The sequence below is a fragment of the Myodes glareolus genome, chromosome 16, assembly GCF_982192425.1.
Source record: "Myodes glareolus chromosome 16, mMyoGla1.1, whole genome shotgun sequence".
NCBI lineage: Eukaryota > Metazoa > Chordata > Mammalia > Rodentia > Cricetidae > Myodes > Myodes glareolus.
This window is the reverse complement of record NC_142041.1, coordinates 19,415,228-19,432,854: the sequence shown is the minus strand read 5'-3', so window position 1 is coordinate 19,432,854 and position 17,627 is coordinate 19,415,228. Positions and strand designations below refer to the sequence as shown.

The 17,627-nt window shown below is 42.0% G+C and overlaps 1 protein-coding gene across 1 annotated transcript in view; it reads right to left on the bottom strand.

Moving 5' to 3' along the window:
• Elp1 (elongator acetyltransferase complex subunit 1) overlaps positions 1–17,627 on the bottom strand; it is a 59,590-nt gene that overhangs the window by 39,616 nt on the left and 2,347 nt on the right. The window contains exons 2-10 of the mRNA XM_048420234.3: positions 14,256–14,418; positions 12,744–12,896; positions 10,536–10,617; positions 9,419–9,499; positions 7,211–7,296; positions 3,570–3,666; positions 3,219–3,309; positions 2,106–2,229; positions 1,299–1,392 (exon numbers count right to left, since the gene is read on the bottom strand). Coding sequence (XP_048276191.3) covers positions 1,299–1,392; positions 2,106–2,229; positions 3,219–3,309; positions 3,570–3,666; positions 7,211–7,296; positions 9,419–9,499; positions 10,536–10,617; positions 12,744–12,896; positions 14,256–14,405 — 958 coding nt within the window. The 5' untranslated portion in view covers positions 14,406–14,418. The remainder of the gene's footprint in view (positions 1–1,298; positions 1,393–2,105; positions 2,230–3,218; positions 3,310–3,569; positions 3,667–7,210; positions 7,297–9,418; positions 9,500–10,535; positions 10,618–12,743; positions 12,897–14,255; positions 14,419–17,627) is intronic.

Below are 17,627 nucleotides of genomic sequence, written 5' to 3'. Positions count from 1 at the left end.
AGGTCCTGCTGACTGAGTTTGAAAGAAACTTAGAAGAGGCAAGCTAAAAGATTTATGAACACATTCCCTTCACTGCTGTTGACTATAATGAGATATAAATGCCTAACAGCAAACAAGTTAATTAACTGACCCAGAAGAAAATTACAAAGCAATCTAAAATGATATAGATGTGTACATGAAATGGAACCTGCTGTGATATAATGTCAGAGCAAGTTATAAAACAGCATGTATCAATGGGGAGGGGTAGAAAGGCTAGACGGCAAGTGTGGAGAGAGTCTGGAGGGAAAAAGAGAAGGGAGAAACACTACAATTAAAATATAATCTCAAAATAAAACAAAACAAACAAAAAAAAAACCCAGCATGTAGCAGTCAGGCATGGTGGCACACACCCTTAATCCCAACAGAAGCAAAGACAGGCAAATCTCTGTGAATATGAGACCAGCCAGGTCCACATAATAAGAACTGTCTTAAGGATAAATAAATAAATAAATAAATAAAATGCAAAAGAATCTAATAAAGGAAAATATCATGTATTGCATTACTACTAGAGTGTTTTCCACCCCTCATTACTTAAAACATTTCCTTAAAACTTTCAGCAGGGTTGGAGGTTGGCTCAGTGATAGAGGGCTTGCCTCATAAATCTAATGGGTTAGTTACCCAGCAGTAGGGGAAGAAAGAAAGTAAGAAAGACAACAAACTTAATCCCAAGTCTATACTTAAAATACCCAAATATCTTAAAAGCTACACAAAAGGTCCACCCCATATGTAACCTACATCTACTCAGTTCTACAGCGTTTGCTTCCTGCACTGATAATTATGGTTAGTTTGTCTTTGCTCTGCTAACACATGGTGCCCTGGTCAAGCTCTGATCCAGATGCTGCTCTGAGAGACTTTAAATAAAATTACCCCCACGATGCACAAATGTCTTAAAAGCAAAACCAGGATTCCCAGAAGAGGAAGAATTCTGTCTCAATACTGCAACACAAAAATCCTGCCTAATGTTACAGCCTGCCACAGAAATTCCCCTACATGCACAATTTGAGTCAATTCCTTAAAACAGAGCCAGTCTGACCTCTCCTCTATCTATATCCCAATGGTTCTGCTTCTCTAGATAGCTCTGAATAAGTCATGACGGAAAGACTCTTGAGATCCAAACCTAACCCCTCCCCATCAGCATCTACCTACTCCAGGATACACTAAGTTCACCAAAGGCCTAAGAAGGAAGAAGAAAGGAAACCTCACGATCTTCTACTTTGATGTAATACATGAAGATGAACAAAGTTCAACAGCTGTCATACCATAACTTCTCAGAATAGGACGGTCTTCCCTTGGAAGTTCTTCTAGCCACACAGCAAGCACAGTAGAGTCTGCATTCCACAGCAAGTCATTTACCTGGTAAGGACAAAAGACACCCTGACCTTCAGCCTCTTTCTACTTCAAACTCTTTATAATAGCTGAATCCCCTGCACACATAAACCAAATAATTACAAAACCAGAGCTGACCTCCAGCTCTAAGTTAGTAACCTACAGTTGTTAAACCAATTTGTAAAACTACTATTATAAAAAGAACTTAAAATATGCATTACGCTTAAAGATTTAAACACAAATTTAACAAAAAGCAATGTAACGTTTTTAGAAAAATCAAGACATTTGACTATTAGACATAGTAATATACTACATCAAATACAGTAATTATATTAGTTGTACATACTTAATACTAGTTATGGCACAATAGAGGTAGAAATAAAGTTTCATGAAAAAAACTCAAAAATTTACACAAAAAGATTACCCTACATAATTTTTTAAAAATTTTACATAATTAAAGATTTCATGTATTAAAACCCAAGATTTTAATAGTACATAAGCTATCTGCTTAATGTTTAAATATTTATCACTTGGAAAGTTGGTCATCAAAGTAAACAGCAAGAACTAGTATTTCTCTTTCCTTTCTGTAATTTTTCTTAGCAGAGAAGAAATGCCACTTCTGTTCTAGGAGTCCAGAGCCATCTTTTCTACACAGCAGCCTCCATTCCTAACCTCTGGCAACTCCAAACCTCTGCAGCCAAGAGTGCTCTAACTGGACGACAAAGACTTCAGACACTCACTTTAACTTCATCTTTGAAGAACGGAAGTGTAAATTGTCCATGAAGAAGTCCATTTTTCTCAAGAAACACAACATCTTGCTGGTTGGGTTTATCTTGAGTAGATGCAATCAAACTGCCTGAGGGTCTTAAAGCAAAGCCCGAGTTAGACAGTCAGAAGCTGCCCTGCTGGCTGAGCACAGAGAAGACTGACACAAAAGATTCTTAGTTTTTCTCAGAAGAAAAAAAATTAAAAGTCCCCTTTTCTAGTCAGGGAGAGGGGTGTGTGTGTGAGTGTGGGGGGAGGGGATGATCCCGAGAAAGTGTGACGCTCATCACTGTACACTGACAAGCAGTTCACCCCAACATGGAAGAGGAAAAAATGGCAAGGCACCATTTGCACATAGTCTTTTTTATTTAAACTGCAAGTGAATGGTTCTTGTTTTTTCAAAGTCTATTTTCTCCACCATTTTAAGCATGACATCCTAAGTAATCTTCTTCTTCTGTAGCATGGTTTCATGAACCTTCCACGCTGAGATAGAGACCGCAGCATTTCTCTTCTGAAATGGTCTTAGTCCACTTGCCTCATTCACATTTTTCTCCAACGTTTTAATTTAAACGCTTAAGTAACACCTGGTCCCACCAGTATTAAGTGGTGGGAAACAGGTATCTGAAACCTAAAGGCCTACTGGATTTGCATGTGACAGATGCTGCAGCAGTAGGTGGCATTTATCCTATCTATAGCTATATGCACATAAAACAGGCAAGTTGTAATCCGCACAAAGCCCTGCACCGAGGAAGCCAAGGGAAGGCAGGCAATTGAGTCTAGCCTTCAGGTTTCTCAGCCAGCAGGCGGCCTGCTGTGGAATCTCTCCAGAGGAAAGCAGCTTTTCACCCAGGTCTCAGAAAAGCCCCCCTAGTCCCACAGAGCCTCCCACACTAGGACTAGATGCACTGCTTGCTGTTTCCCACAATGGTTCCATCAACAGCCATAATCTTTGCAGAATGCTAGAGATGCAACCAGTGTGGGGCCTTGGGATGAGGGACCCTGTGAAGAAGAACCCAGGATCCAGCTGAGTTCAGGAAGAAGGGATGGGAGGGAAAGTGGAAGAACCCTAAGCTCACTTTCACACTCACTTCCAAGCCAGGCAGGGTCCCAGTCCTGGCACAGGCTCACTGGTTGAGTGCAAAGTAAACTCTCGGTTCCACACTCTGATCTTCCGAGCCCCTGCAAGGGAGTGGAGTAAACAAACACACACACTTAGAGCATAATTCTCACGTGCACCTTCCCTACACACTCAAGATTGCACCAAGTAAGTGACGCCAGACTAGCCGGCCTCAAGGCACTCTTCAATCCTAAGCCACTGCCATCCATGGCAGTACCTTTTCCCCACTCTGTGGAATCAATACTCTGCTCAGAGCAAAAGAAAAAAAAAACTTTTCTAAACCTTAATTAGATAAAATTTTAAGTGTAATTTATTCCCTTACCTGTTTGTGGGCAAACAACACTCACAGCAAAAAACTGCCCATCCCCACGCCAGGTAATATGTGGCCTGTGGTCATCCCAGGGCAGGGCAGACTCATGCTGAAGAGAGAAACACCAGTATTACTGGGGAACCATGCTCCCAAGTCAAACAACCCTAGGCCACCAAATATTCGTCTTTTATATGACATTGACACTAGAAAGTGGCTTCAGAGACTCTCTAGGAACCTTTCTAGAAGGACTCTTAATCCTAGAAATCAAGAACAATTGAAAAACAAAATAAACACAGCCTTCCTTCTTTGGGCATTAGAGGTACTGCAAATATAGGTATTAAATGCAATCAGCGAGGGAAGCGGTTAGGAAACTATGGGCAAGGGAAGATGTCTTCTGTCAAAATGTAGTCATAGCTCTATTTCATGGGTAGAGAAGAACCAGCAGCATTCACTGCAGCATACACAGGATACAGCAATTCTGCCCTTGGCAGTGTGGGCTGAAGAAGGGCATGAAGTAGCCAAGCCTATGAGTGGGAGAAAGGTGAGCACCAGGCACATCTCACATCCCAGTGGTTGCTCCACTTCAAAATACTGCTAGCTCTGCTAGTCACAGATTAGATCTGGCTAGACTATACCATGCATTACTAAGATGTTGTCCTTTGGCATAAAACACAAACTTCCTCTATTGTAAGGTTGTCGTGTAGCAGTTTTTTTCTAAAATGAAGCATTCCTTCTTGCAGGGAAGCTCCTTAAGCAGGAAGGTTAAAAACTCAAAATAGCGTCAGGAAGTCCCTGAAACTGACTAGATTCACTAGGCCCTTCCCTCCTGGTGTGGAGGTCCTTCTATCTATGTGTTGCTTTTATTGGTTAATGAATAAAGAACTGGCTTGGCCTCAGCCTAGGAGGAGGAAGGTGGGGTCAGGGAGAAGCCATGGATCCACCACCTGAGACAGTCGCTGGGAACTGTAGCCTGTAAAACACAACCATGTGGCAATACACAGATTACTAGAAATGGGTTAAATTAAGATGTAAGAGTTAGCCAATGAGAAGCTAGAGCTAATGGGCCAAGCAGTGATTTAAATAATACAGTTTCTCTGTGATTATTTTGGATCTAAGACAGCCAGGTGGCCAAGAGGAACAAGTGACCCTTCCTCCAACATCCTCCCAGCAATAAGGCTGAAGGTTTCTCTCAGACAAGTCAAGCAACAAAGAAGACTCTGAGACTAGGCCAGTAGCTTCCTGGGGAAAGCAGAAACCAGCTAAGCTGCCTGGAAAAGGTTCAGACTAGAGTCACTTGCAATGGACACTCTCCAACCTACTTTAGGTTTCCCAGCTTTTGTGAACTGTCAAAGCTGGGGTGGACTTTGACAATGCAGCTGTCTTTGAGTCTTTTCTGCTCCTGTAAGTAACCTCTTACCCACAGTTCAGAATGTAACTCAATGCAATTCATTGGTTCGGGGCTGGAAAGATGGCTCAGTGAAAGAGCACTGGCTACTCTTTCAGAGGACACAGGGTCAATTCCCAGCACTCACATGGCAGTTTACAACTGTCTGCAAATCCAGCTCCAAGTGATTTGACACCCTCACAAAGACACAGATGCAGGCTAAAACACCAATGCACATAAAATGAAAATTAAAAAACCATTTTAAAATTCACTGGATCACCCAGTTGGACTTTGGTGGTATCCATACTTTAGTCTGTCATGGGATCCTATTCTGGGGTGAGTAGACATGTGTTGTGCCTCCCTAGGAAAAACATTGTCATGACCAGGTCGAGGATTGAAACGTGTAACAAAGAATATACCTATAAGTGATGAAAGATAGGGCTGCAGAGATGGCTTGGGGCTTAAGAGTATGTAGGCCTCTGCCAAGGGACCCAACTTCGGTTCCCAACACCCTTGTTGGGTGGCTCATAACCACCTGTTACTCTGGCTCCAAAGGACCCAATATCTCTGGCTTCTATGGGCTCCTGCACTCACATGAACACACCTCTACTCACAAACACATATAGACAATAGAAACAAAATTCTTTAAAAATATATGAAGGACAGAGAAATACAAAGAGCAATAAGGACGCCCATCTATCCTAGAGGAACAGCTCCTAAGAACTATAAGAGATTACGCTTCTACTGTTCAGCCCAAACCCTGGCAGTCTGTAGTTCTTCCTCACACCCACACCTGATCGCTATCCTACAGCTGTTCCTTCTAAAGGTTTCAGAGTCCAGATGCATCATACCATCTACTCCCTCCTTGGTCCCCAATAGTGTCTACTGAAAGGAGCTCTCCACAGCCATTCCTGATTCCCTCAGTCAACAGAACACAAGAGCCAGAGTGCAATAAGGAAGATGAACCAGAATCTGTTGCTATGGAAACCCCCAACAGTTAAATGCAGTGAGGGCAAAAGTGGCCCCACTGGGCTACAAGTATGCCCATCCTTACCACTTCTCTGACGATTCTCCTACTATCCAGTCCCTCCTCAATGTCTTCGAGGAAAAAAAAAAACCAACCAACCTTAGCGTTTTTAGTACTCATAGGTCCCTCTGCGTAGAACACTTCCTGGATAGTGACAAGCTCATGCCCTCACTTCCTTCAGGTCCATAATCAAATGGCACCCTCTCCGCATGGCTCCCCACGTCCCACCTGCTGATATCCAGCACTCCCTATTCTGCTCTGTTTTCCCTCAGAGCAGTTTTCACTCCTGAATGTCATATAGGACTGCCTTGGTTAGTAGGGTTACTATTGCTATGATGAAATACCATGACCAAAACAAAGCAAACTGTGGGGAAAGGGTTTATTTCGTTTTCACTTTAAGATTGCAGTTCAGCACTGAAGAAGTCGGGGCAGGAACCTGGAGGCAGGAGCTGATGCAGAGGCCATAGAGGGTGCTACTTACTGAGTTGCTCAGCCTGCTTTCTTACAGAACCCAGGACCACCAGCCCAAGGATGGCACCACCTACAATGGGTTGGGCCCATCAATCTCTAATTAAGAAAACGCTCTACAGGCTTGCCTACAGCCCAGTCTTATTGAGGTGTTTTCTCAATCGAGGCTCCCTCCTCTCCGATGACTTGAGCTCGTGTCAAGTTGATATAAAAGTATCCAGGACAGTTACCATCAGCTTAACGTCTGTGCTCTCCCATAGGGTGTGCAGGCCACTGCAGATAGCGGGTTTTGTTTCCTATCATGTATTCAATGTCTCACACAGAGTGCAGCATATGTAATCCTTAATACACATGTTTCAATTAGTGGCAGAGCTCATTACAGAAAGCAAAAAAACATGAAGTGACTGCGCTGAGCCCAGCACAGTGCCAGCTGGGAATACTGAGGCTAAAGAGACACAGTCTAATACCAGACCATTCCCATGAGTAGGCAATGGGTTTTAAATCTGTTTCCTCAAAGCTGTACCTTTTAAATCAAGTCAAGGCCTTTAAGAAAGAAAAATTAATGAGACAAAATTATAGTATTCCACTGAACAGAAAGTGAGAGTGGATACAGTACATTAGGAAGAAAGAGAACAGTATCTCTCTGGGGTAACTCATTTGCAGAGGGCACTATCAGCTACCACTGTATTAAAACACAAGAGATATTGGTATGACTAGTCTCTTAACTATGGAGTGCTCCAGTGGACGGTAGAACTGAACAGCTATCAGACTTACCACCTGCACAGGAAAGGCTGCTTGCCTGCCTTCCGAGCCCTGGAACTGCGTCTCCCTACTGCCCCATCCGAGAGTGACAAACTTGCCTAAAAGACAAGCAATAAGCAGATGAAATCAAATCAAAGTCGTTTCATTCATTCTTCATGAAGGTCGTTACCGACAACTCAGTATGCTGGCCATCAGTCATTATGTTAAAAGCCGAGCTTCACAATGACACAGCAATGATCCTGGAGAGTGACATGCCCTTATCTTGGAAAACATGACACAAGTCAGAAGTCTGACCAAATGATTAGTCAGAATGAACTATCAAGAATTTATAAACTATGTCCATGAATCACAGAGCAAATAAATCAAGACAATAGCTAGGAATGAAATTCTGATGTCTAGTTTTCAACCAACCAAGCTTTGTGTTGATGGTGGAAGGGGCTACAGGTCATCAAATGCAGTTCCTCATGTAGACTTATCCAGGACTCTGGAAACTCCGGAGTTCTACCAGGGCCCTAGACTCTTCTAGCACTGTCTGCATCTGCTCCCTAAACAAGGTCAGAAGATTGGAGGATTCTCTGGACACCACTGACTTGAAGTCAGAGCCTTGCACGTATGTACTACACATGCATGGTAAACCTTCAGGGCCAGGACACATCCATGGAAGAATTCACCATCCACACCACGTACTAGCAGGTCTCCATCGCCCTTCTCTGTTACTGACAGCCTCATTCTCATCACACAAACGTTTGGGGTCACAGTAAACTCTTTTCCTCCTCTACGACATATCCAAAGAATATTTGTAACAATTTTCAGGCTGATATTTCTCATGTTAGATATGGATAAAAGGAACACACAAATGAATACTCCAAAAGTTTCTGAGCCAATTGCAAAAACTGTACTCACATGCTTAGTGAGCACTAAATTCTTCCTGAATCCATTTCTTCTTCTAGGTCCACACTCATCCTCAGGAACCTACTCATCACCGTGTCTGTGATCTTTCTAAGACACACACACACACACACACACACACACACACACCACTAAGAGCCAAGTTATTAGAAATAAACAAACAAAATGACCACAGCATATAAAGCCCACCAAACTCCAAAATCATTTAGCCCTGCACTCCTGTCCTAGTGACCCAGCATGCTGCCTATGCCAAGGTCCCTGAATAAGGCCTGGTGCCCACAGGGAACAACTGCTTTGGTCTAGTACTCTACTCTTAATCCTTGTCTATCAAATATCAATCGCAAGGTAACTGAGACTCAGCTCAAGCCTCTAGCCATCTTCAATCTCTAGTGACGTTTTCTCTTCTCTTATGGCTCCCTCAATACTTACACATCAAATCATCACTGAACCTGTGTCATATGCTCTACGGAAAAAGTGAACAGCTTAACAGTGTTTCTAGCACTAACAGCACTCCTCGATTTGATTCTAAAGATTTAGCTAAAAGGCACCTCTAGTATTTTTTGTTTTAGTTTGGTTTGGTTTTTGGTTTTTAAAGACAGGTTTCTCTGTGTATTTCTGGACGCCCTGGAACCTACTGTGTGGACCAGGCTGACCTGTAACTCACAGAGCCTCGACTGCCTGTCTCCTAAACGCTAGGATTAAAGATGCGCACCCCCACCACCCGACTCTGAAAGGATGAAAAGAGCAGGATCCAAATGCTACCGTGGAGTGGGCGAGGTGGGAGGTGTGAAGTCAGACTGTGGTAACGGCTCACACACCGTCCCTCACAGTCCTCCTTCAATCAGGTCAGCTGCCAGAGCGCCTTAAAGTCACAAGTATCTCCTCTCCCTGAACCACCAATAATACTCACAGCCTCAGTGGTCAAATCTTAGCAAGAAGAAAATCTGAGAGCCACACGGGAAGTGAAGATTCTGATCTAGCTGGCATGGAGAAAACACTGCCTTCTCCCACACTATCTCTTTCTTGTGGTCTATGAAACTGTACTCCAAACGTGCTCTCCTTACTCTAACTTGAACAACACTTTTCCTGTAATTCTCATCTGAGTCTTTCCTGAGGTTTAAGTAATGTACAGGAAACCTTAAGCACAGAATATTGAGAAAGCCACCTCTCAGATCTGAAGAGACAAGGGATTTATGCCTGCTACGAACTGGGATGACCGAAGTTCTTTGGGCACATGACAAGCATTATGTATAAGAAAATGAGTAAAACTGAGGAACTTCCGGTTAGAGTGTGTTTCAGAGCAACACTTACCTTCACCAAAATCTTCCTGGTGGATCTGCTGCTCTGCGATCACTTCAAAGGCTCTTGTCATCATAATCAGGGTCTGTTGACCTTAGGGGAACAAATCAAAAACTTTCTCGTTCCTGTAATAAATCAACCATTCCAAGTGTCTAGAGCACTGGAAGATACACACGATACAGAAGACAAAGGCATCTATAGTGCACCAGCACCCAGAGGAGTTATGGTTAGACGGGGTGGGGAGAACACAAGCATACAAACTGCTCTGAAGCACAAGCTCAGTAGCCCAGTTACCAGATACTATTCTTAGCTATTGATCGTATGAAACCCAACATGAAGGACCTCAGAGCCCTCCTCTACTATTTTAAAACCCCCTAGTTTTCCAAGACACTTCTGCAGAAATAAATTGAACTTCTCTGAAATAACGAATCTCAAGGGAAAAGAAAAGCAAGCACACGGAAGAGCTGTGAAAAGGTGTTTATAGACAGCAGGACGGCTCGACTTGCTACCCCAGGCCTGACAACCCGAACTTGTTCCCTAAAACCCACGTGGTGAGCTGGCTCCTGTAAGTTGTCCTGTGACCATATCCACTCTGTGGCATGTGCACCTACACCCACGGCCTTGGGGTTCCTACAAAGGTCCCTAATTGGTAAAATGAATCCAAGAGCAAGCAAAGACAAGAGGCTCATGCAGAGTCTAGGAGAGTTCTGTAAACGTTTCTCAAAGAATGGGAACTGGCCCATGAAAAAGAGTAATCAGGAGGAAAATCTGTGGGGGCTTAAGGGCTTAAAGAAGGTTAAAACTCAACTGCAAAATGCACACAAAATCAACAAATGTGAAGGAACCTGCTGAGAGCAACTCTTGCGTTTAGAGTGGGTTAAACACTACTGACACTGATTGCTCCCACTGTGAACTCAGCAGATTCCTCAGCTCTCAAACCTGTTTCTCACTCCCAAAGGCTATAAAGCTGCACAACAACTGGTGTGCTAGCAGAGAGATAAGACTTAAGAATAGATTAACTTGGCATTAATTTGCTATCACTGTTCCAAGAAGTTTCCGAACTTAAGGAGACTGTATGACATCAGGAGCAAGTTTTACACTGCCAGTTAGGCACCAGTGAAAACTTTACCTGTGACAAGAAGCACCAGTTCTTGATCAGGACTCCAGCTCATGACAGAGATACCATTGGCCACGCTCCCAACACATTCCAGCTGCATCAGAGAATAATATCAAAAAGGGATATGATAGTTAGAATACTATTGTCTGAATAAAAATTTACTATGGACTCAACTCAAAACAAAATGTAAAACCCCAAAGTGAAAAGATCCACCGGATGTGCCTTCAGGAACAGCTGTTGAGACACTGGACACAAAATTAAGCATAGTGAGTAGAAGGGACACAAGTCTCATGAATGAGATAAAGCAATGCCGCTAGGAAAGGCTTGTTACTATTAAGGTCCTTGGGAAATAAAGTGAATCTAAGAGCAAGATCTCTGTGATTCTGAGGCCAACCTGGCCTACAGAGTGAGGCACAGGACAGTCAGGACTACACAGTGAAATTCTGTCTTGAAAAAAATAATAAATTGCATTAAAGAACCCAAAATAAGGCTTGGCATAATATAAACATCTAGTAATTACAAGCTGTAATTATTATCTCACTATTAGCAATACCTGCAACCCCTGAAACACAAGCAGTGCTGAAAAGATGACAACTGACAGCCAGGGCGGCTCAGCCCAAACCCAGCGCTCAGCGGCTCAGCTCGGGAAGGCGGGGAGGCAGAGGCAGGCTTTGAGGTCAAGGCCAGGTGGATCCACAGTGAGTTCCAGGACAGCCAGGTCTACACAGGGAAACCTTGCCTTGAAAAAAACAAATCAAACTAGGGAGGGGGGAGATATCAAATTAATGGGGCAATCTTTTTATGACTGTTCTTGTTCTTGTTGAAATAACGGCAATCCACCTGCCTCAGCTTTCTGAGTGTTGGGACTGTAGGCATGGGACACTATGCCCTACTTCAAAGAAGTATTTTAAAAGATCAGGAAATTGTACTACTAAGAAGGTAAGAAAGAAGCTCAGTGGGTAAAAGTGCTTTCTGCACAAGGCTGCCAGCCTGAGTTCAAGCCCCGGAACCTGCATGGTACAAGGAAAGGACTGACTCCCACAGGCTTGCCCTCAGCCCCACACCTACCATGGCATGGCCACTCTCACAGACTCACCTTAGACACACAAAAATAATAAATTAACTTTTTTTTTTTTAAGAGAAGGGGTCAAAAGACAGTTCAGAGGTTAAGAGTACTGGCTACTTTACCAGAAGACCCAGCTTCAATTCCCAGCACCCACAGAACAACTCACAATTATCTGTAACTCCAGATCCAAGGGATCTGAAGCCTCCTCTGGCCTCCACAGGCACCAGACATGCTGTGGTGCACAGACACATGCAAGGAAAACATTCATACATATAAATTTTAAAAAATTAGAAAAAAAAAAAGATAAGAAAGGCAAGCCAGCACTTAAGAGGCAGAGGAACTCTGAGAGTTTGAGGTCAGTTAGGAATACACAGTAAGACCCTGTCACAAAGAAAGAAAAAAGAGGAAAAAACAAAATAGAATGAAGTTAAAAAAAAAAAAGGGGAAGGAAATCCATAAAATGAGACTTCTTCTAGAGCGAAGAGACAATAGGCTGCAGTCTAACTCCCCTCAAGTCCCACACTACGTTTCCAGTGCACTACTATCAAGATAATTAGTACGGGGCTGGAGAGATGGCTCAGAGGTTAAGAGCACTGGCTGTTCTTCCAGAGGACCTGAGTTCAATTCCCAGCAACCACATGGTGGCTCACAACCATCTATAATGAGATGTAGTGCCCTCTTCTGGCCTGCAGGCATACATGTAGGAAGAATACTGTATATGTAATAAATACACAAAGTTTTAAAAAAAAGATAATTAGTACAGTAATGCATACATATTATGCATGCAATAGTGTGAATTGCAGTGCTTGTATTAAAGGACTCTAAATTATCCAATCAAAATTCGTAACAGAAAACATAAGTCAAACAATTCAGACTCCCTCAATTGAGAAATTCAGGTAAGAGGTAGAATACCACAATAAGTTTTTACTCAACTTTTAAGTTCTAATTTGAAATGTAACATCCCAATTGTCCTATCTGATAAATACAGGCAGTAGACTTAACTAAATTTGTTTTTTAACTACCGAAATTAAGGTAAGGCCATTTAATTTCCAAGGGTTTCAATACCATGGCTATAAATTAAAAAACCCAACACAAAGCGAGTAAGAGCTCAGCTAGGCTACCTGACACCTCCTCCTCACTGGTGCTGAACCCACCTGGCGCGTGCTGAGGTTGCAGAGGATGACATCCCCAGAAGCAGTGGCCACACACACAGACTCCTGATCCGGCAAGCCCTGAATACCCACAATGCAGCCACTCCCATCCTCTGGAAGAAAGCGTTCTGCCACCAAAGAAATTTCAGTCTTCACCTTTCACAAAAACATACACGTAAGCAGATTAGTGTTTACATTCAAGAGCCATCTGATTTCCAGAAATAAAATGTTTCTAATAATTCTTATATATAAGATTTATTTATTTTATTTTACATGTATGAGTGTTTTGCCCAAATGGATGTGTACCATGTGTATACCTGGTGCCTTCAGAGGCCAGTGGAGAGTGTGGGACTCCCTAGAATTGTAGTTGTAAATGTTGAAAGCTGCCATATGGGTGCTGGGAACCAAACTGGGGTCCTCTTTAAGAGTAGCCAGCACTCTTGATCACTGAAATATCTTTCCAGCCCCAATGATTCTTTTATAACAAAAAAATTTTCCAAGTACTCTCCCTAGATTAAAACCCAAATTTCATTTAAAAAATGATACAATTCTATTGTCTTTAACAAGAATAGCTGATGTAACCTTTTTTTTTTGAAAAATAAATGCTAAAAAAAATAGGGTCTCTTTAAAAATATCCAATAAAAAATAAAGCTAATGACTATGCCCTTTTTAAAAATTATTTATTTATTTATTTATTTAATGTACTTTGGATTTTGCCTGTATGTGTATCTGTATGACAATGTGAGATCCCCTGGAACTGGATTTACATTGTGAACTGCTACGTGGGTGCTGGGAATTGAACCCAGGTCCTTTGGAAGAGCAGCCAGTGCTCTTAACCTCTGAGACATCTCCCCAGGTCATGACTACGCTCTATATGCACATTTTTTTTTTTTTTGGTCAATGGAGAGATCAAATCCAGGGCCTCTACCATTGGGCTATATGCCCAATCCTCTAAATACAGTTTCCTAAGATTTCTACAATTGGGCAAAGACAATAAATCACCTAAATAAAACACGTGAGTAGCAACAAATAATCAAGGAAACATATTGAAATCAGCTTACAATTTTCAGAAATATCCACAGTCAGTTCAAGCACTAAGAACTGGGATTTTAGTCCATCTGGGTTAGAAGCCTAAACATGCTTAAAAGACTGCAAGTCTGGGGTATGGGGTTTCAAATTCCAGCACCACAAAATAAATAAAATGTAAAAGGCCCATGGACAACATTCATGTGCATTCCTAATTGATCACTATTATAATACAAATTCACAGTAGGCAGGGTAAAACGTGAGGTACCCACATAAAATATAAGGTCAAAGCTGTCAGCCTGTCTTACAAGATTAGCAGAGTTAAAAGTTGGCTACTATTTTAAGTTCTATCTAGTAAACCATCTACAAAAAGCAGAGGACGACTACGCAGAAATCCGCGAATTGCTTTGGGTACAGAGGGGGACTAACAGGGAGAAGAAAACAAGCACAGGGCCAAGCCAGGAGCTGGCATCTTCATCAGTGACTTACTTCTCTTTGCTCAGGATCTACTTCAATCAGCCCACATTCTGAGCCAATGAGCACTGTCCCCCGTTCAGTTCGGAGACAGAAACACTGAGGTTTCCCTGGTGCTTGGATGTCCCTATATTCCAGAGTCCGGAACAACTTCAGATTTCTCATGATGAAGCAATTTCTGAGGAAAAACAAATGTCCTTTGATGAAAGATGAAAGGGTGACCTTAACAGTGACAAACGGCCATACTCATCTCAAGCATGACCCATGGATAGGTACATCCAGGGTACCTATTAGAATAACAGGGTACTTACTGTTCATGTGAACATACCAGCACATACACAATCACACTCTCATCCTAGAGAGACCAACTTTATACACGGCTAAAGTGGAGATTAAATTATATGTCAAATCTGGAGACATAATCAAATGATAACCACAGTACAGACATGATCAAATCACCATATTCCATATCCCTCTCCATGAACTTGGATTCTATTCATCAAAATCTATTCTGCCCTGTTTCCAAAGAATCCAGGATATGGATTCTATAGCAAATGACAGAGGGTATAGCAAATTAGTAGGACTCACTTCTCCCCAATATCTGTCTGTAACTGTGACTACCGTCCCACGAACTATCCTTTAGGTTAAAAAGACCCTGGGTCCCTGTCTCTGGTACTGGCAGAGCCAGCCTCATCACTGCCATCCCTGAGGCAGGAGCAATAATCAAGCTGTGTGTCCAGACACAGAAATCCAGCCCCAGGCCTCATGGATTTCCTGAGTTTGAATACTAGTATTACAGGGACATTCTCCCAAGAGTGAGGTCCTGATGATGCCAACATGCTGAAGGCTTCCTTCAGCACGCCTTCTAAATTACTTCAGCATTCTTTTCACTTTTTCTTCCTCCAATATTTTCATAATTCTTCATAATAATTCTTCATAATAAATCCTGCTGAATAAATCCTTCATAATGCTCTATGGCCTCTACTTTTCTGACTGGACTCCAACAGCAAAACAATTTGAATTTTTTTTCCTTTTTTTTTTTTTTTCAGTTTCTCGAGACAGGGTTTTTCTGTAGCTTTGGAGACTGTCCTGGATCGCTCTCTGTAGACCAGGTTGGCCTCAAACTCACAGAGATCCACCTGTCTCTGCTTCCTGAGTGCTGAGATTAATGGCGTGCACCACCATCATCTGGTATAATTTGAGTTTGTAAAAAATCACTGAGTTCAGGTCTGGAAAAAAGGCTCAGAGGTTAACTGATGTGGTATTCCCCTCTGTATGCTATAAATATGTTCTATTACTATTGGTTAATAAAGAAGCTGCTTTGGCCTATAGCAGGGCAGAATATAGCCAGGATAGAAAAGATATTTAGAGAAAGCAGGCAGAGTCATGGAAACACCATGTAGCTGCCAAAGGAAAAAGATGCCAGTCGCCAGTCAGAACCTTACCAGTAAACCACAAGCCTCATGGCAGTAAACAGATTAATAGAAATGGGTTAATTTAAGATGTAAGAGTTAGCTAGAAATAGGCAGAAGCTACTGGCCAAGTAGTGTTGTAATTAATATAGTTTCTGTGTGACTATTTCGGGTCTGGGCAGCCTGGAACGAACGAGCAGTCTCTGGTTACAAATTAGCACACCAATGTGGGGCAGCTATATCCACAGAAAACCTCAGAGAGCTTGGGAAAAAAATTCTAGACACAAAAAAACAAGAGTTTAGCGCAGTTTCTTGGTAGTCACATTTTTTTTTCCCCTGGATGGCTCTCTTTGCTGGTGACAAACAGGGGCGCCATGGCTCCTTTAAGAGAGGTTTTCTGTGTGGCTTCTTTAGGGGAGGGCTTCCTGGTTTGTGTTAGTTGAACGAACAGCTCTGATTCTTTCAAGAGGCTGAGCACTTAAATGGGGTCTGTGAGTAACGTGTTACCCTTGAGCTGGGGCAATGTGTATGGCTCTCTGAGGTAGTGAACAAGCCTCCACCATATTGGACTGTGTGGAGCCATCAGGCAGGGCCATGGAGTAGGCCTTAGCCACACCCACTTAGCATTTAAAAGAAAAAAAGCACTCTTGGTCAAAAAATAATTACAGATATGCACGTAATAATGACAAATTCAGATGGAAAAGTCTCCTAAACGAGTCGCAGTGTTGGATAAATGTATATAGATTTGAGAGAGAGAGAGAGAGAGAGAGAAAGGAGAAAGAGTATAGACAGTTATAATATAAAAGAGTACAAATAAGTCATAGATTAAAGGAGTAAAAATAATAAATATTAAACTTGTAGAAAAAGTAATAGAGTAAGAAAAGTAAGCCACATAAAGATGGATATACACAGAGAGTCTGGATTATATATTATTGTGTTTTCTTTGAATTTTTTGACTGTGAATGAGCTGAGTACAGAGAGAGATTTGATTCTGGGGCCTGCTAAGTTAAACCAACATAAAGGTATCTTGACTTCAAAATTTGGGCCTAAGGATATGTTGCTTTGGAAAAGAGGTTCTGTCTTTGTTTCCACAGAGGATAAAAAGCTGTGGATTCTTTACCAGCTAATATGGCTTAATCAAACAAGATCCCCAGAAACAATGGCCCAGAAGGTCCAACATCCACGACAGCTTCAGGACTGCTGGCTGAGATGGACCTACCACACAGGATACCCCTTAAAAGACCTGAGTAGCAACACCCCATATAAGCAGGAAGTAGTCTAAAGAACAATGCCCAAATACCCTAAATGATTGTTTTTAAGTGTTTGCTTACATTTAAAGGGGGATATGCTATAGAGATGAATACTTTGCATTGGTATGGATCTTGGCTACTGATACAAATTTTTTAAAAATATTTATTTATCATGTATACAATATTCTGTCTGCATGTATGCCTGCAGGACAGAAGAGGGCACCAGACCTTATTACAGATGGTTGTGAGCCACCATGTGGTTGCTGGGAATTGAACTCAGGACCTTTGGAAGAGCAGACATGCTCTTAACCGCTGAACTATCTCTCCAGCCCTATTGATACAAATTTAAGGTCAATTTTGTTCTGTATATTTTTCTCCTCTTGATTAAGGTATTGTGTTTCTGCAGCTCATTTAAAAATGTAATGTATAATTAAGAAATTCAGGCTAATAGTCATCTATAATAGTCAATTTTGAAGTCATGTTAGTTAGGTTTTCTAGATGTATAGAGATATAGTTCTGATGGATAGTTATTCTTCAAACCTTTCAAAAACTAGCAGAATACGGCACTTAAAATGTTTAAAAACTTAGGACTGTTCATGACAATGAGACACATCTGCTCCTGGCAGCATCAATCTACTTCAAGAGGATGATGGGTATTGAAGAGGCTCCCTTATGGAGTTGGTTAGCTATTGGGGCAAGAAACAGCTCTTTCCTGGACTGCTTGA